The sequence below is a fragment of the Tasmannia lanceolata genome, unplaced genomic scaffold, assembly GCF_043159265.1.
Source record: "Tasmannia lanceolata isolate RefF3 unplaced genomic scaffold, GAP_Taslan_0.1 ptg000020l, whole genome shotgun sequence".
NCBI lineage: Eukaryota > Viridiplantae > Streptophyta > Magnoliopsida > Canellales > Winteraceae > Tasmannia > Tasmannia lanceolata.
In genome coordinates this window covers 27,309,634-27,329,831 of record NW_027518697.1, presented here as the reverse complement: position 1 = coordinate 27,329,831, position 20,198 = coordinate 27,309,634, and the positions used below count along the sequence as shown (strand labels likewise).

General features: G+C 40.8%; 1 protein-coding gene across 1 annotated transcript; it reads right to left on the bottom strand.

Annotated features, from left to right (window-relative positions):
- Positions 1–2,806: 2,806 nt before the first annotated feature.
- ABCB1 (ATP binding cassette subfamily B1) lies at positions 2,807–13,056 on the bottom strand. The gene is made up of 10 exons (XM_077363914.1): positions 12,504–13,056; positions 12,349–12,403; positions 11,777–11,952; positions 11,511–11,711; positions 11,055–11,314; positions 10,415–10,731; positions 9,275–9,498; positions 7,228–7,601; positions 5,155–5,869; positions 2,807–4,229 (listed from the first exon to the last, which is right to left on the bottom strand). Exons 1-10 carry the CDS (start codon positions 12,954–12,956, stop codon positions 2,964–2,966), a joined length of 4,041 nt encoding a protein of 1,346 aa, XP_077220029.1. The 5' UTR covers positions 12,957–13,056; the 3' UTR covers positions 2,807–2,963.
- Between the last annotated feature and the right edge of the window lie 7,142 nt (positions 13,057–20,198).

Genomic DNA, 20,198 nt, shown 5'->3' with positions numbered 1-20,198 from the left:
GCCAAAAGTATGCTCTGGGAAATTAATATGGAGCAGTAAAAGGTTCAGAATCTGGCTGCATCGTTTCGCTGTATTGCTGGGGTTTCCCGGTGTCTTACTTAGGTCTATCACTGGGCTTCGGTATCCCATCGACATCGCAATGGGACCCGGTGGTTGAAAGGGTGGAACGAAAACTTGCGACCTGGAAGAAAAAATACATATCACTAGGGGGAAGAATAACGCTGATAAAAGCAGCCCTAGCCAATTGTCGGTGTATTTCATGTCGCTCTTCAAAATCCCGATAAAGGTGGCTTTACGAATGGAAAAATTACAAAGGGACTTCCTTTGGGATGGCAGTGGGGAATCAAAGAAATTAAGGCACCTAATGAATTGGGACACAGTAACCAAATCCAAACGAGACAGCGGTTTGGAAATTGGCAAGTTAGGATTGCGCAACAAATCATTGCTAGGAGAATGGCTCTGGCAATATGGTCATGACCATATGGCTCTATGGCACAATGTTGTTGACTCAAAACATGGGATGAAAAAGGGGGACTGGATTATTAAAAAACTAGCTACCGGGAAGGGATCGGGTTCTTGGAAATCTATCTGCTCGGTCAAGGATGATTTTGATCAGAGAATTAGATACAAGGTGGGAAAGGGTATTGAGGTAAGATTCTGGAACGACCTTTGGTGCGGCAAAGTGCAGCTCTCTGTTGACTACCCAAGGCTATATCGGATTGCGGTTAACCAGGAGGCTACGGTGGCGGACTACTTCAACCGAGAAGGAGAGTTTGGAAAAGGATTTTGGGACATTCGTCTACGAAGGAATCTCAAAGATGAGGAAATACAGGACATCGAGCGGCTTCTCTTACCGCTACAATCAGTGTATTGCTCTAAATCAACAAATGATGAGCTATTATGTGCACCGGAGTCAAATGGTGTGTTTACGGCCAAATCCTTCTTTGCGGAACTGAATGCGGGTCAGAAGTCGGATAAGAGGCGTATCTGGAAATCACTTGCCCCACCAAGAGTAGTCGCTTTCGGGTGGACTCTGGTACATAGGAAGATAAAAACCTGCAACTGCCTGAAAAAGAGAGGCACTTCAGCCTTGCAAGCATTTGTGTCCTTTGCCATCAACATGAAGAAACTTTAGACCACCTGATGTTGCACTGCCCTTTCTCCTATCAACTATGGATGAGAGCAATTGGTGCCTTTGAAATGTGCTGGGTTTTCCCAAGGTCAATTAGTTCGCTTCTCATCTACTGGCGAGGAGGACATTTTAAGGAAATAGGTAAACTTATGTGGACCACTTTTCCCTATGCTATTGTCTGGAATATATGGAAGGAGCGAAATAGGCGTATCTTTGAAGATCGTAGTAGAACCTTGGGGCATTTGGTGACGGATATCAAAGTAGAACTTAATGCATGGGCTAAGAATAAAAAGAAATTACCCTAAGGTGTGGGGGACTTGATAAGGAATTGGTGGGCCATCATCTGGGATAGAGCGATCCAAATTAAACCTAAACCTAAATGGATGGCTCCACCAAGTGGGTGGCTCAAACTTAATTTTGATGGAAGCTCAGTAGGAAACCCGGGGAGGGCAGGGATTGGCAGTCCAATCAGGGACGATAAATAATCTACCATTATGTCTTTCTCGGGTCCAGCAAGAATTTGTGATGCTAATGAGGCAGAAGTCAAGGCTCTTCTCTTTCGACTACGATGGGCATATGAGAACAGTCTGGGATCCATAATAGTAGAAGGGGACTTGACAAATGCAGTGGGCTGGGCTTCGGGTACTTCAAAAGGGCCCTGCCGTCTTCAGGATGAGATAGCGGAAGTTCTTGACCTTATAAGGTTGCTGAATCCTAGAATTGAGCACCGGAGAAGATCGGCAAATAAGGAGTCGGGCGTTTTACCTAAAGCAGGAGTCTTAAGGGATGAAACTATAGTTCTTACATCTTTGTAATCCTTTCAAGGATTGTATTTGGACTTGGATCCACTTTTGTAATATGGAGGGGACAACTTGTCCCAGCCACTATTCAATAAAATGTCAATTTTCAAAAAAAGAAAAAGAAATGAGCAAACCAAAAGATGTGCACACAGAGATTTTAGATGGTTTGTCCAAGATGCCTATGTCCACAGGCAAGAACACAATCTTCTATTATGAGAAAAGAAAAGACATGGATTACAGTGCGATCAATTCAAAAATCAAAAAATCGTAAACCGCATCCCTTATCCTTCTTAACCAAGACCGTACACAAAGCAACCTAAGAGAAAACCAAGGAAAACCTCTCTTTCTCTCTCACCTTACACAAGAGAACCTCTATGTAGTGGCCTACACATTGGTCGTAGGTGAAAGAGATTTTACATCACAGGTTAAACAAAGAATTAAATAAGCCCCCACCTACTTAGGTAATATATCATGGGAAACAATGCAACTCCCAACAGTGTTGTATTTGGTTGCACAAAAGCTAGAGAGGCTTAGGGATTTTGCTTGGCATTTGGTTGCCACAAACAAGGCAACTCCCAACTTAGTGTATGCTCTCTCTCTCACACACAGGAGCCACCAACATGTAAATTAATACGAAAGGGTGCTTGGATATAGGTAAAATATCATGGTAAAAATATATGGAAAATAATATTCCACAAAAAAATTCAGGGTCTAATAGGTTTGCATCTTTCCTTTAAAATAGGGAAGAGTTGGGATTTTGATTAAAGAAAACAATTTCAAGAAAAACGAGTTTACCAAAGTGTGAAAAATTTATTTTCCATGGAAGAAAATTTTCCATACATCCAAATAGTCCCAAGTATATATGGAGCAGACCTTTAATTCAAGGGATACGTTTGTCATTATAAAAAAGGACAAATACGAACACGTATAACAATCGTATATCGCATATCCCCTATTGTCAATCCAAAAACCAAAGAGGGGAACAAAACAAGGGTTATTTCAGTCATTTCAACTCTCACTTCACCTCTCTCTCACTCATCCTCTTTCCCACGTGTGGAAGAGCCCGCACCAGAAACCATCCCCACGTGGGAGAAGCGCTGCAATTGTATCATACGCGCGTAGCACCCGTCCGGATAGTGGTTCAAAAGGTGCGAGTGCGACCCTTGCTCAGCCACTTTCCCATCGTCAATCACCGCAATTAAATGCGCGTTTCTGATCGTAGAAAGTCGATGTGCGACCACAATTGTTGTACGCCCGGACGATGCACGCTCAAGCGCTTCTTGTACGCTTCTCTCGGATTCAGCATCTAGAGCGCTTGTGGCCTCGTCGAGTAACATTAAAGAAGCCTTTTTGATAAGTGCACGCGCAATGGCGATCCTTTGTCTTTGCCCGCCCGATAATTGCACCCCCCTCTCTCCAACCCACGTCCGATACCCGTCCGGCAATGCTGATATGAATTTATCAGCATTGGCCAATGTGGCCGCCTCCGCGACCTCGGCCTCGGTCGCGGACTCACGACCATACGCGATATTATCATGTATGGTCGCCGCAAAGAGCACAGGCTCTTGTGGAACCATAGCGATATGTCGCCTTAGCAACTTTAGGTTGTATTTTCGAATGTCCTTACCATCTACGAGCACCCGTCCGGAAGTCGGGTCGTAGAATCGTTGCACCAGGGTGATCACCGAGCTTTTTCCGCATCCGCTCGGCCCAACTAAGGCTAGTGTTTTTCCGGCGCGAGCCCGGAGGGTGAGGTCCCGAAAAATAGTGACATCAGGGCGCGATGGGTAAGAGAAGTCCACGTGTTTGAATTCCACGTCCCCACGGAGACTTTCCAGGGCCGGGGTGGCATCTAGGTCATCGGGCTCGATCTCGGTCTGGCGGTCGAGGAGGTCAAAGACGGACTTCATGGCGCGACCACCTTTTATGAAATCGGGCGCTAGGGTTAGGGTCTCGGCGGCACCGTTGGCCGAGACCATGAGGACCATGAAGACGCGGATTGTCTTGGAGAAATCGGAAATTCCGTGTTTTACTAGCCATGAGGCGTACCATAGGCCGAGGGCGTAGGAGGCGTAGAGAAGGAATTGTGCAATGCCGTAGCCACTACCAGCGATTTGGCCCTTCCAAAAGCAACGCCGGAGAGGCATTTGGAGGTTGTCGGTGAAGAGGCCGACGATCTTCGCCTCCGAATTGAAGGCAGTGACGGTTCGAACGTTGGACACGGCCTCGCTTGCGAGCTGAGTTGCCTTGCCGTGGGCGCCTTCTAAGTCGCCGGAGAAGCCAGTCATGAACATTTTCTGCTCAAAAAACATGTAATTTTGCTTAACCACAAAATAATTAGCAACGGGGAATGATCCGGTGTAGAAGTTATACACCGAACATTCAGTGTAATATCAGCCGATCACTATCAAAGGTAAAACCCACTATGGCAAGTGGGTGCACCAGCAAAAAAAAATGCGATGGAAAACATTGCAGTTTAATACGGCATTGGTAAAAAAACGTAGTCAATAAAACCGAAACACAAAAAAATGAGTTTAAAATTTTGTCATTTACAAAATATGGCTAGGGTAAAGTTGGGATGTTGGCCAAAAAGAGTGTTTCATATGTTCAAATTGCATTTTAAACGTGTTTAAATCGTTCGCCTAAAAAATGGAGTTTTTTTTACTGTAAAAATCTTAAACCGAGTACTAAATGGCAAACTAAAGAATTTTTTTTTTTTTATTTTTTTTTAAAAGGCCGTTTAAAACAGAATTTTGCTAACCATGGGCGCACCTAATGAAGCAGTATTCATGTTTAGACTCTCGTGGAGTGGGGCAACAAATACACTGAATGTTTGGTGTATTTTCATACACTAATGCGCATACAAAGAAATGAGAAGTGTGGCTGTATGACCGAACCCTTATTGCAGTTTATGGCTGTATGACTGTCCATTTGTTGGGCACAACGAAAATAGGTTGTGCTCAAAAAATAAAATCATTTCCATAGGATGATCCTATTCCTCCTGTCTATAGAAGTTTCAATAATGTACAGTCCCGCTATATATCGGAGGGTTAGGATATCCTATGGCAACGAATTTTAGGGAACAAGCTATTTCCTTTGTGGCCCAACAAATGGACGGTTTCAATCATCCTACTACTGTACCGTTCTTTTTTAAAATACAGGTTCAAACAGCCACAAATGATATAAAATCTCGAAAGAATTGAAATAAGCCCAAAAATATACCTGCAAAACAGTTGCGGCAACCACGATGGGAAAAACGGCGACAAGGACTAAGGCGAGGCGCCATTGCAAGACAAACCCAGCTGTGCAAGCTACCAGCATGAGCGCCGAATTCTGCATAATTACCGATATCCGGTCCCCAATCGCTGACCGGACATTATTGGCATCGAGTGCCAATCGGGTGGCGATCCGAGCACTCTCATTCTCCTCTCGGTCAAACCACGCCACCTCGTTCCTCAACACCGCGGCAAGCATTTTCTCCCTTACCCGTTTGGTTAGATTCTCTCCCACAACATCCCAAAACAAATGCTGGAGTGTGTTAAATAAGAGAGCCGCCGAAGAAACGCCGATCAAAAGAAAACAGTATCTTCCGATCACTTTCCGCATGTAGGCGTGATCCTGGCTGTAGTAGACACTAAGAACTGCACTGAGGACATAAGCAAAGAGGGCGCTTATAGAGCCACAGACAACGGAGCCGAGGGATCCAATGAGGGCGTAGACCCATTCGGGGGAGTTCATTTTTGCGAGCCGCCAGAAGGAGCTTGCTTGTTCTTTGAAGGCGAGTTTTTCAAGCCGGTGATTTGGATTCGATGGGTCGAGTGAGAGACTGAAATCTGAGGTGGAGAAGTCGGAGAGGCGGCGTGAGTATGGTGATCGGCCGTATGAGGAATTCCGGCCGATGATCGGCGAGCTAACAGAATTTCTTGCACTAGAAGGCCTGCAAGAGAAGATGTAATTAGTACGTGCTTGTAGATTGATTCTTATTATTTCCGGTTATGTTCTCCGTTCTGGGTGTTGGAAATTGTAAATCAAAATCAATGTGCATGGTTTTATAGAAACTCTTTGTAGACTTCTAGGGTAGTTACTATAAATGTTGTGTGGAAAAATCGTAGGAGTCTTTTGTGTTTTCTACAGTCCTGTGTATGTGGAAGACAGTCATTCGTGTATATAATTTATTACAAGTTTGAATGTAGGCCATTTTATAGAAGTAGAACAAAATAAATATTAATCATTTGACAAGAAAAACTAAATAATATAGAAGAAATTGAGTTCATTTTTAGCAACAGATGTCTTTTGCAATAATTTTAATGATAAATTCGCCCATTTTCTTTACATGGGACAGCAACATTCAGCCTACGTGGCAATCAGGCCCGTTGAACCCTCCACCCTTAAAGTAAAATCAGCCCTTCTGCAGTGTAGGTATGCTAGAGGTGGCTGTCCCAAGGAAAAAAGGGGGAGGATACATCACTTCCCTAATTTTAAATTTCTCACAAGATTTGCAAAAAAAATATATAAAAATTTGAAAAGGCTACTGATATTCGCACAACCGTGTTTCAATAATTGCACAAACTCGGCTTTTTTTAATTTCAATAGTCTTCTTAGAGCTTTTTGGGAACTGTAGTAACATTTGAAAGTGGTATAAATAATAAAATAAAAGCAGAGTTTGTGCAGTTATCAAAACATGATAGTGCCAATATCGGTAGCCTTGCCAAATTATTGATCGACTAGACATTATATTCAAACTTAAAACAGAAATTTCCCATTTAATTCAGACAGTTACAAGTTTATCGAATTTTTCCAATTCTTGGGAATCTTTCAAGAACTTTTCAATTATTCCGGAGAATTTTGTAAAATATGGTTATCATATTGAGCTTCTTCTAAATCATATACATCGAATTAGTGGGGGGTGTGTGTGTGATGACTCATTCACTTTGATGGACATACACGTGACATGTAAGGACCATCATCTGTTAGTTAGGCCAGTAGCCATACCTGACTGGTTTCAGCGTGGTGGTCCTAACCACAGTTAGGAAAACGCTTGTTAAATGGCATTTTAAAAAAATGCTTTTTATTGGTGTGCTGTTTAATACTCCGTTTAAAAAGCCAGTAGCCAATTAAAGATGCTGTATTGGCCAACTTTCTAACTTTACCACCGGTATATTTTGTAAATTACAAAACTTTTAAACACATTTTTTCTATGTTTTTGTTTCTTTACTATGCTTTTTTTTAACTAATACCGTATTAAACTCGAACTTTTCCCGTCCCTTTTTTTTTTGCCGAAGTGGGAATGCTCACCTTGCACTGCTCTTTCTTGCATTGTTGAGAGCGGCTTCGTGGGCCATTTCCTGCATTCGTATGAGCTTAGCATATACACCATTTTCGCCTTTGGCGAGGAGCTCATCGTGGGTTCCAATCTCGGAGACGCTTCCTTGTTGGAGGACAGCGACGAGATCTGCCTTTCGAATTGTGGAGAGGCGGTGAGCGATCACAAGTGTCGTCCTCCCGATCATAAATCGGTCTAGGGCTTCTTGCACCAGCTTCTCCGATTCGGAATCTAGGGCGCTCGTTGCCTCATCCAACAGGAGAATCGCCGGATTCTTCAGCATTGCCCGGCCGATTGCTATCCTCTGCTTCTGCCCTCCGGAGAGTTGTAGCCCTCTCTCCCCGACCTGAAATAATCGATCCATGCCATTAAAGGAACTTAGAAGAGATCTTGATCCAACGGTAAGCAAGTAACATAATTCAAGTAGGTCCTCTCTCTAAGAAACAGTCAGGGTGCCCTGATTAGGAGGAAGATGATTCTTCATGATTCTTCTTCTTCTTCTACTTTTTAGATAGGCAAGCTGGGGTTAAGCAGGACCCCTACCAGTGTATTAATATGAAAAAAAGAAAAGATAGAAATTTCAATCAAGAGCACAAAGCACAATCCTATGCATAGAAATCATAACCAAGGCCCTGTTTGTTTAGGCCCTGTTCGTTTAAGATTATTGGACTCAAAATTAGGTTTAAATTTGAGTCCAATAATCGATTTAGCACTCACAATCAGTTGCCATAATCTTAAACGAACAGGGCCTTAAAGATTGTGCGTGCTAAACCGATTATTGGACACAAAATTACGTTTCAATTTGAGTCCAATAATCGGTTTTGCACTGACAATCAGTTTTCATAATCTTAAAGGAACAGGGCCTAAAGAAAAGGGAGATCAAACGTTCTAGGCGATCCAAAAGTTTCGAACTAACCCTAGGGACACGGCTTTTATTACATAGCGGGCCACTCTATTGCTTTATACCATTCATATGATTGATCCTATGTTGGATGTCCAATGGCCCAAAATACAACAATCCGACATCCCTAAAATTAAAACAATTGGTATTTTCGACCAAAAAAACATTCAACTCAATGTCAAGATCATCCAATTGGTGTGATTTTGGGTTAATGAACGATCCAAATGAACCAAAGATGGGGACCGCTTAAGCGTACGATGTATGATAAGAGTGAAATAAACAATCCAAGGTGGGGCCCTATAGATGGACGGTATAGATTGGTCTCAGGTGGGACCCAAAAGGTACTAAGAAATGATATTTGCACCCACTTTCTCAACATTTGCACCCCCTTTTGTTTGTCTTTTTTCTGAATAGGGGGTGGAAATATCATTTCCCTTTCTTGAATAGAGCGACGTTGATGTTTGACCAAAACCCATGTGGGAGCATTTTTTGTTTTGACTATTTAACCCTAACCCTAACCCTAACCCTAACAGGGTTTGAATAAAAGTAACCTTACTGTTTGTTGACCAAACGAACGATTTACAGATATAAAAAGATGAGATTTGAAAGCGTTTAGGTCCACTGAATTGTGGTGTTTTTTATTTTCTAGTCAAAAGTCAAAACTACATGAGTTTAGGCTCGTGGTTCCGAATTTTTTTCCCAATTTTGCCTCTGTGTTATTTAGGAAAATTAACATACCACAAGGGTAAAATAGTCTTTTACAAGAGCACTCCTTCCTTTTATCTACACTCCTCTCATCGTCTATTATATCCTGTTATAATTCTTAAACCATCACCATCTAGTCAAAAAAGTGTGAAGTAGAGAGAGGAGTGTCAGTATCTAAATAAGGTAGTACAGATATCAATTCTCTATCTGTTGCATTCTAGCCAAGTATTCTTGGCTCATCACCATGGAGAAGTTATCTTTATTTTAAATTTCTCTGATTGGCAGTTGATCGCTTGTTGAGGACTCTACCAACCAATAAGAAAAGCATAAAGTAAAGAGAGGAGTGTGAATATCAAAAGAAGTATAAAATAGGTGTATACACACAAAGTCAGTATATACGAGGATGAAAATACCTGAGTGTCATAACCTTCAGGGAGCTTAATGATGAAGGAATGTGCATTTGCAACTCTTGCAGCTTCTTCAATCTCAACTTGGCTTGCATCTGCTCTACCTAAGAGCATGTTTTCTTTAATTGTTGTGGCAAACAAAGCAGGCTCTTGGCTCACCAATCCTATCTGTTGCCTCAACCACCTAGATTTCAGAGTCTTTATGTCATGCCCATCAAGTAGTACTTGCCCTAATAACAGTTCATACAATACCCATCACTTCCGATTTCAAAAATCAATCAATTTACATAACTGGAGTTGTAGAAAACACACCCAAATGACAGATCTGTAAAGATTTCATAAATGACATTTCTGTTATTCTATATTCAATCCACACCCATTTGGGAAGTCTTTGTTTTCTAAAGTGGAACAAGCATGGAAAGTCAAGTAATCTGCTAAAACCCATCACTTACAGTTTTAGAAATTAATCAATTTACATAAATGGATGTTGTAATAAATACACCCAAATGACAGATTTGTAGAGATTTCATAAAACCCAATTATGTTATTCTATATTCAATCCACACCCATCTAGGAAGTTTTTGTTTTCTTCAGTGGAACTTGACAAATACACCCAAATGACAGATTTGTAAAGATTTCATGTAACCCAATTATGTTATTCTATATTCAATCCACACCCATCTGGGAAGTTTTTGTTTTCTTAAGTGGAACAAGTCAAGTAATCTACTAAACCCATCACTTTCAATTTCAGGAATCAATCAAATTACATGACTGGATTATGGAGAAAATAACCCAGATAACAGATGTGTAAAGATTTTCTAAAACCCACTTCATTGATTGATGTTTCTTGTATTCTATACTCAATCCCACACCCATTTAGGAAATATATGTTTCTAAAGAGAACAAGCATGGAAATTCAAGTAATCTACTAGTTATTTACCCAAAAAGCCAAAGTACTAAAAAGGATCGTTTGATGATCTATCTATGCATTTAATGAAAATGAGAATAAAGGGGAATTCATCTAATTGCCTTGCTTAAATGTCAAAAGCTTCCATGTAAGATACTAAAATTTCAAAAATCCCAACAAAGTTCTAGTTGTGTTTAACTGTTAATTACCATAAATGGATAAGTTTAGCTCTTAATTACCTGAAATTGGATCATAGAATCTTTCAATGAGGGAAACCACAGTGCTCTTACCAGAGCCACTACTCCCAACCAAGGCTATGGTCTTCCCAGCAGGCACATTGAGTGAAAAATCATATAGAATCCGAATATCGGGCCTTGCTGGGTACGAAAATTCGACATTTCTCAGCTCAACATGCCCAGTAACAGAATCTAACTCGAGACCCGACTCACTGTTCCGATCAATCCTCGGTTTGTGATCGATAGTACGAAAGATCTTTGCGGCCGCTACTTTTGCCTTCGCAAATGCAGTCATGCTCGGAGCGGATTGTCCCAACGCCCTGTGAATTGAGGGTTTTCAACATTAGAGAAAATTCAATCAACAAAATAAAATGCTCGTTCATGGAATTTGGGAAAATGATAATTCTGGTAGTGTTTGGCAGAGCTTGAGGCATTGTGGTACAAAGAAATTGTTTCGAAGGAATTAAAATTGAATTTCAATCAAGAAAGAAAATAAAATGCTCCTTCACGGAGTTTGATGGAGTTGGGGAAAATGGTTACTCCAGGAGAACTGAGAAGCAGTGATTGGTAGAGCTTGGGGCAGTGTGGCACAAAGAAAGCGTTTCGAAGTAATTAAAATTGAAATTGGTAGTAGTATTCTTACAGGCCTCCTATCATGACTGAGAACATGGTGGAAATGGCAAGTCCTCCATTTGTGAAATGGTGTCTAACAAGATATCCTCCATACCAGAGCAAAAGTGCGTAACAGCAAAAAACCGTGAAGTAAGTCGATCCCAATCCGATCCCCTTTGCGAATCCGGTCTTGTAACCGATCCTCTGAGAAACCTGTAATGCCGATGAGTAAGCCTGTAATGCCCTCGATTCGCCTACGAATGACATAACTATCCGAATTTGCGCCAATGCCTGTAGTCCAGATTAAGAAATTAGGAAAACCCAGAAGCAGAACAGAGATATATACATGGAAAGCACCAAATTTGCCCCAATGTCTATAGTACAAATTACGAAATTAGAGAACCCGAGATGCAGAACAGAACTATATACATGGAAAGTGTCAAAATTGTACTTTTCTTTTTATCACAATCTTGTGTATTTTTTCTACCTGTTCTGCTATGTTTCCAGCTTCAGAGAGAGCTGTCTGGCTCTTGGATGAGAGTTTTGCTAATGTGGTGGTGTGAATTGCTCCGATAATGGCGATGAGTGGAACGACTCCGAGTGTGACCAGGGCTAATTGCCACACTGCCGTGAATCCCACCACGAAACCAGACACAAATGTCGCCATGTAATGGATGAAATTTCCCAACTGCGAGATGAGACTGTTAGAAAAAAAACCCAATTGCCAAATGAGAATTGATTTGAAGCTAATACCTTCTCACTAATGGCGTCTTGAACCATTACAGCATCGCTGTTAATGGCAAAGACTACGTCGGACGTGCGAACCTCCGTGTCAAAGTACTGAATGTCCTGGTTTAGGGCAGCTTCTAAGTATTTGATCCTCATCTTGGTCGATTGCCGTTCTCCGGTCCACATCCAGCACGAAATTTCTGCAAGTTTTGTTAAAACAGAGAAAAACAGAGCAAAATTAAGAGAAGAGGAAACAGGTCTTAATAGAAGAAAAAACAGTGTAAAATGAAGAAAAGAAGAAATGGGCCTTGAAAGCAGAGTACTCTGTAAATTTCGCGGCCAAAAAGTAAGAATTATCAGTGTCAAATGAAGAAAAAGAAGAAATGGGTTTTCTTAGAAGCAGAGTACTCTGCAAATTTTGCTGCGAAAAAGTAAGAATTAACAGTGTAAAATGAAGAGAAAGAAGAAATTGGTCTTGTTAGAAGCAGGGTACTCTGTTAATTTTGAAGCAACAGAGTAAGAATAAACAGTGTCAAATGAAGAAAAAGAAGAATTGGATCTTGTTAGAAGTGGAGTACTCTGTAGTCTGTACTCACCCGCCCACGAAGAAGCCCAAATCGCCGCGCCCACCACCAGAAAGTAGAATGCGTACTGCAAAATTCAGAGAAGAAGCAAAAAAGAATAGTTGGTTTTGTTCGAAAACTCTGAATAAAATGAAAATTTGTATAAATTTTTGTTTTGTATGTACTACCTTAAGAACTTCTTGAGTCATTTTATCGAGATTATTGGCGTTGGAACCAAAAGAATTGACGAGATCGGCGAAGAATCGGAGGAAAACAGGGAGCGAGCAGCCGTGAACGAATGCTCCGATCGATCCAACGGCCATGAGAAGGTAATCGAGGCGATCTGCGAATCGAAAGAGGCTTGAGAAAGGCGTAGAAGGGAGGTTTGAATTGGGTTTTTCATCTCTGTTTCCATTAGGAAGCTGAGGCTGAGAAGTAGTACTTTCCATATCTACTTGTCTTGATTGAACCACTTGTTGTTGTTCTGGTTCTTCTCTTATAGTTGTTGTGGGATTGGGATTTTCTTCCTTAAATCTGAGTCTTGTTTGGGAAGAAAAATCTGGTGAGACGAGTTCGAGACCCTGCATTTCAGACCATTTCCACTGCTCCACCGTCTTTATCTCTAGAGAATCTTGTGACATTGCAAAAATTCTCTCTCTCCTTTGCTTTACAAACAAACCCAACTAACACACTTCTTTTTTTCTCATTTCCCCCTCTTCCCTCTAATTTTTTTACCCACCTTTGTTTCTGTTCAAGTGTTTTTCTCTCTTTCTTAAATTACAAGCTTACAGCTCGTATTATTTTCTTCTGTCCTTTTGTTAAAGTCAGATAAAGAGGAGTGGAAAAACTGACCAGTGTTGGGTTTTTTACAGTTACACGAGGTTTGTGAGTGGAGGAGAAAAAGAGGGCTGAGGGAGAGATAAAACACAAACCCGACAAAGGGACGTGTGAAAACTTTAGTTGGTTTTGACCAAATGAAGAGGATAACAGTGAGTAGAGCAGAGCAGACAGATAGAGGGAGCCCCTCTTTTTCCTCTTTGGACTCTAGCCATTAGTCAGTCTTCTCTACATTAAATAACCGCCGTCTATTTCAACCTTTTGCCTGCCTTCTTCCCCAAGTAAAAACTGTACTAAGATAAACTATTCATCAAACCACCGTCAATCAACTCAACTAAAAAAACAGAAATGAGGGCGGATACTAGTGAGAGAGAGAGAGAGAAGCATTGGATTTCCTTTGGAACTAACCTTTTCGTATATAGTGGTAGTGTTTGGTTGTCCACCTTGGAGTGGTATGGGGTGTCATTATCAACATGGAGAGCGGAGAGAAAAAGGTGACAGAGAATAAAACATTACTCCCAAGAAATCCAAGCAAAATTCCACCTTTTTTGTGAACTTCAACTTGGATTTTATAGGAAGGGGAGAAGAGTGACACATCAGCAAACGTGCAACGATTAACCCGAAGACATCTCTGGTAGTCTCTTAGGTTGTCAATGCTATTCAACAAGGCATTTTGCTGACATGGTACCTGTTGGGGTTCTACGCAAAAGCAAATAGTCCCACATCGGTAAAGTGATAGGGATGGGTTATAGGGGAATGACACCCTCCTTCTAATGGTGAACTTTTAGGGTTGAGTCATACCTTGTTAATTAAATCCCAACAAGTGGTATCTAGGTTTTGCAGGCAAGGAGTTTGTGAAATTGTTTGTGATAGGCAAATTTTGAAAAGATGGCGAGTCATCAGTTTGAGGTGGAGAAATTTGATGGGAAAAAGAATTTTGAGTTGTGGAAATTAAAAATCCATGACTTGTTAATCCAAAATGGACAACGTAAGGCGTTGCTTAGAAAAGACAAGAAACCAGAATCTATGTCAAGTGACGATTGGGAGGAATTGGACTTAAAGGCTAGGTCTACTATTCGCTTGTGTTTAGCGAATGAATTTTATTCAACATTACGGGAGAAAAGACGACCGCCGATTTATGGGCTAAGTTGGAAAGTTTATATCAAAGAAAGCCCCTCACCAATCGAATTTTCTTAAAGATGAAGCTATATTATTTGAGAATGAAGGAAGGCACAAATATATCCGAGCATTTGAATACGTTCAACATCATCATTTGCCAACTTGAAAGCATTGGTGTAAAGATGGATGATGAAGATAAGGCGGTCACATTGTTGTTTACATTGCCGGATAGTTATGAAAACTTGGTCACAACATTGAGTTATTCCAAAGATGATTCTCTTTGATGTGTGTAGTGTATTGCTTACCGATGAACTCCGGAAAAAGGTACATTGGAGAGTTGGGGTCAAGTGGAAATGAAGCTCTTGTGATAAGAGGAAGATCAAGTGAGCATAGTAGCTCATCAAAAGGGACTTCAAGAAGCAAGTCCAAGTATCGATCAAAATCAAATGGTCGGTATGACAAAGATGCTTGTTGGAATTGTGGAAGAAAGGTCACCAAAAGAAAGATTGCCGGTACAAGAAGGGCTTCGGAAAAGATTCTCACTTGGTCCAGGAAAAGGGTGTTGAAGTTAAGAATGAAGCCAATCAAGTTGAAGAGTCCACATCCGGGTTTATTGAAGATGAAGTGTTTATGGCTAATAGCAATCCCATTTTTTACCAAAATTGGATCATTGATAGTGGTGTTATTCACTACATGTGTCCTCATCGGTCATGGTTTGATACATATGAGCCATGTGACGGTGGTTCGATTTTGATGGGGAATGTTAGGCAAGACGGTGGGACTTGGTATGGTACGACTAAGGATATTTGATGGGAAGATGAGAACATTTGATAATGTTAGGCATGTGCCAGAATTGAAGAAGATTTTGATTTCACTTTCGGATTTGGATTCAAGTGACTACAAATTTACCGGGCAAGATGGAGTTCTTAAAATTTCAAAGGGTGCTTTGGTTGTTATGAAAGGCATCCGGGATGGAAACTTGTATAAGTTGCTTGGAAGCACGGTGGTCGATGATGCATACATGGTAGCGGAAAATGATGAGTTTTCGGTTCGGTTATGTCATAGACGATTGGGCCACATGAGTGAAAGGGGCATGCAAATTTTGATGAAAGATGATCTTATCCCTAAGCTTACCTTTGGTGAAAAGGAATTTTGTGAGCATTGTGTCTATGGGAAACAACATAGACGGGTCTTCAAGGCATCAAGTCATATAATTAAAGGTATTCTTGATTAAATACATTCTGATGTATATGGTCTCTTGGAGGCGTCTTATGGTGGTGCCAAGTATTTTGTTACTTTCATTGACGATTTCTCAAGAAAAATATGGGTGACAATGCTCAAGTCCAAGGGTGATCTGTTTATGGCTTTCAAGAACTTCAAGGCCGAGGTGGAGAAGACAACGGGCAAATGCATCAAGGTATTAAGGATGGATAACGGAGCGGAATATGCCTCCAATGAGTTTGTTAAATTTTGCAATGACGAAAGAATTGTTCGGCATTACACAACGGTATATACTCCTAAACAAAATGGCATAGCGAAACGCATGAATAGAATGATGATGGAAAGGGCTCGGACTATGTAGAGCAATGCTAGCTTAGAGCAAGGATTGTGGGCCGAAGCTGTATCAACGGCATGCTATCTTGTGAATCGAACACCTTCAGCGGCATTGGGTGAGAAAACACCCCAAGAGGTATGGTCCGAAACTCCTTGTGATTATTTTGATATAAAGAGATTTGGATGTGATGCATATTCTTTAATTCCTAGTTGTCAAATAAGTAAATTAGATCCAAAGTCAAAGATATCTTTGTTGGTTATAGCAAAGGTGTTAAAGGGTACCGTTTAAGGGACCCGCTTTTCCATAAGACTATTATTAACCAGGAAGTCCACTTTGATGAATCGCGTGTACTTGTCAAGATTTTGGAAAATGGGGAGGAAGGGGTTCAAAATGAGGTGGAGCATTTTGAAATTGAACCAAGGCATCCTAGTTCGGAAAATGTTATTCCCATTGAACATGTCACCAATGAAAATGATGGTAGAAATGATGAAATTGTTGAAGTACCATCATCATTAGTGGAACGCGCAAGAAGAGAAATTCGTTTGCTGGGGTGCCTTAGAGATTGTGTAGATCCTAGCACAATGGAGGCTTTAATAACCGAAGATGGGGAACCTAATTCATATTAAAAGGTCATTCAATGCGATGAGTCTTTTAGTTGGAAGGAAGCCATGGGTGAAGAAATGCATGCTCTTCACAAGAACCAAACATGGGATTTGGTGGAGTTACCAAAAGGCCGAAAAGCGGTTGGGTGCAAATTGGTTTACAAAATCAAGAAATGGGTTGATGGAAAAATCGAAGGGTATCTGGCAAGGTTAGTTGGAAAGGGTTTTGCGCAAAAGGAAGGAGTTGACTTTCTTGAAGTCTTTGCACCGGTTGTCAAGTTGGTAACCATTCGGTTTGTACTGGTTTGTACTTGCACTTATTGCCGTGCATGATTTAAAACTTGAGCAAATAGATGTGAAGACGGCATTTTTACATGGGGATCTTGAGGAAGAAGTGTACATGAAGCAACCTCAAGGGTTTATTGAACAAGGAAAAGGAGAGGCTTGTAAGTAAACCCAAGAAGTCCTTATATGGGCTTAAGCAAGCATCAAGGCAATGGTTCAAGAAGTTTGATATTTTGATGCTGACTCTTGGGTACCGGAGAAATTATTACGATCATTGTCCCTACTTAAAGTTCTTTGAAGATGGCACTTTCTTGATGTTAGTCTTGTATGTGGATGACATGCTTTCTGTGGGCAAAGATTAAGGAGCTCAAGGCACAATTAAGCAATTTATTTGAGATGAAAGATCTCAGACCGGTAACTCATATTCTTGGAATGGAGATTATGATGGATAAGAAGAATGAAACTTTGTTGATTTCAAAAAAGATGTTTGTGGAAAAGGTACTTGAAAGATTTGGGATGAGTAAGGCTAAACCAGTAAAGACACCATTAGCGGCTCACTTTAAGTTATGTTCTGATCAATGCCCAAAATCGGAGGAGGAACTGAAGAAAATTGATCGAGTCCCATATGCTAGTCTTGTTGGGAGCTTGATGTTTTTCATGGTATGCACTAGGCCGGGCATTGCTAATTCGGTTGGGGTTTCAAGCCTGTTTATGGCTAATCTAGGTAAAGCGCATAGGGTGGCCGCCAAATGGGTACTTCGCTACTTAAGAGGCACTGGTATTTATACTATTACATATGGAAAGGATTCGAAGTTGTTGCATGGTTTTGTTGATGCAAGTTATGCTAATGATATGGACAAAGGAAGATCTACTACGGGTTATGTATTCTGGTTTAGAAATGGTCCAAATAGTTGGATGTCAAAGTTGCAACCAACAATTGCATTGTCTACTACCGAAGCTGAGTACATGGCTTTGACGGAAGCTTGCAAAGAAGCAGTGTGGCTTCATGGTTAGATGGGTGAAGTCGGTATGATCACTCAACCCATGGAGTTGTTGTGAGACAATATGGGTGCTATTTGCTTAGACAAGAATCCGGTGTTCCATAAGAGAACAAAGCTTATTGTGGTTCGATATCACTATGTCTGTCAAATTGTTGAAGAAGGCAATGTGCATGTTTCAAAAGTAGGAACAAAGGAGAACTTAGCGGACATGTTGACAATGACGATCTTAGGAGAGAAGTTGGAGTGGAGCTTGACTTCTCTTGGTATTATACCAAGGTGAGTTTGGTGATGTTGGCAGTGGCAAGTGGTGATTTTCTATCAAGGTAAAGATTGTTGGATTAGTGATATAAAATCATTTGGTAATATCTTCTTTAAGAAGGGGCATTTTTGGAATGTATTAAAAAGTCTACTAAAGAGGGTTTTATCTTTAGTTGGGTTATTATTATAAAGAAGGGGATTTAGGGCTTTTCTCTACAAGAAAAGGGTTTTCTCTCTCCAAGGGTTTCTTCTTCTTCTACTCTTGCGGGAACTTGATGCAAGGTTGTTGGGTTCCTTTTATGGTGTTTTTGGGGTTGTTAAAACATTGTGAAGAGGGAGTTGGCTTTTTTGCTTGGGTTTCAAGAAGAGGGTACTGGTGGGGTTTTTCACCATTGTTAGAGAGGTAAGGGTTTTAACCCTTGCTTATATTTTCCCATCATTGATAGTAAATCTTTTCTTGCCGGATTGCCCATGGAGTAGGCCAAGTGCCGAACCACGTAAATCTCTTGTGTCTCTTGTTCTTCTGTTTCCTTTCTTTATTTCACTAAACACTTGATTTGTGCACATACTCGTTTGGGCTAAGTCTATGAGTTGCAGGAGGGTATTTGCTGTTGTTTGCTTGGAGTAATTTTCGGTACTGGATTTCTAGCGGCGGGGTCACGCCTCAACAAGTGGTATCAGAGCTCAGGGCGTGGTAACCCCGGTTTGCCTCCGAGGGCGGGAATGTCCCTCGGGGAAGATCTCAGAAACCCCAGTGTAGCATCTCATGGTTCCCAAGTTGCCGCCGCGTGGAGGGGCGAGATTGTCCACGTTGCTTCCGCGTGGAGGGGGGGATTGTTGGGGTTCCACGCAAAAGCAAATAGTCCCACATCGGTAAGGTGATGGGTTTACAAGATATCCATAGTGGTTATACACATTCATATTCACAGGTAGGTGAATTCAGTTCTATTGTTTAGGGCTTGAACTTGTCTGAACAATTTGTGATATTCTCAATTATTGGTTGTGTTCTCGATAATAAGTACCATGTGTCATTTGTGATTTAACTCTATTACCCATTTTCTCTCCCTCGTCGAATGATTATAGACCTTTGATTAAGCTTATGAAAAGATGAATGTTAGAATGTGCTTTTTGAACAATAGATCTATTTATTAAAAAAGAAGAAACAAATGATCAAGATGGTCGTAACCAAGGTTTAAAATTTCGGTTTCGGTACCGGTTTCAGACCCCCGAAATTTCGACCGAGGTAATAATTAAAAAACCCTATTTAATTCATTTCGAAAAAGGCTGAAATTCGAAATTTTGCCAAATTTCGTTTTCGGTGGAAACTTAAAACCATTGTCGTAACAACTAAAGGGAGATAAAAAGTAAGCACTCAAAGCAGCTCAATATACACAAATTTTAGCATGTCTTTAAGCCACATTGATTTTTTCATGAATCAATCTTGCGGATCAGACTCCATTCAATATCCGGCCAAGATTCACTTCGGTCATCAATATGGGATCCTCTTGCTAGTAAGATCGAAATCACAATTACAAATTGTTTATACCTGTTCGTTTTAGATTATGACCACCGATTGGGAGCCCCGAACGAATTATTGGATTCAAAATTCGAGTTAATTAGTTTGGGGCTCACAATCGGTGGTCGCAATCTAAAACGAATAGGGCCTTAAGATTCTGAAAACCGATTGTAACTCTAATATGGATTGTCGGATTCAAAATTAAATATGATTTTATCTCCAATCTTGGGGATATTCACACAGTAATTTTGAGTCCAATAATCAGTATCCGAGTCAGAATTGAGAGAGAGAGAGAGAGTTTCTTTTTCTATTTTCGTTCGCTTGTACGCATTGTTTGAGCGAGGAAGCTCTTCTTTTTTCTACTTTTGTTCACACCACAAGAAGAACTGAGCAGTACTACTATTATAACTCCCGCGAGTCACGGTGTACCCTTACTTTTTTCATTTTAGTAGGTAAGGTTTGGTTTGGTTTGGTTTGGTTTGGTGGGACATGTACTCTCTCAAACCAATGTTTCACCTTCTCCATCTTATCTTTTAAAAATTGTCCCCATTAAAGAGTCATAACAATTGACCTAGAATCTGTTTACATGGTGGCCAACCAAATCAATCATGCGTATCCCTTTTACAATCAACTGTTAAAAGAGATTTTTGGGTTCTACAAGGGGGCATAGGGAGCATGTATGTGAAATCAAGGCCGTTGATCTTGTAGAA

Excerpts from the sequence above, each read along its gene's own strand:
- ABCB1 (XM_077363914.1), bottom strand. The coding sequence starts at position 12,956 with ATGTCACAAGATTCTCTAGAGATAAAGACGGTGGAGCAGTGGAAATGG. Across the intron at positions 11,712-11,776 it reads AAGACGCCATTAGTGAGAAG|TTGGGAAATTTCATCCATTA; the intron begins GTATTAGCTTCA and ends CTCATCTCGCAG. Across the intron at positions 5,870-7,227 it reads GCAAGAAAGAGCAGTGCAAG|GCCTTCTAGTGCAAGAAATT; the intron begins GTGAGCATTCCC and ends CTTCTCTTGCAG.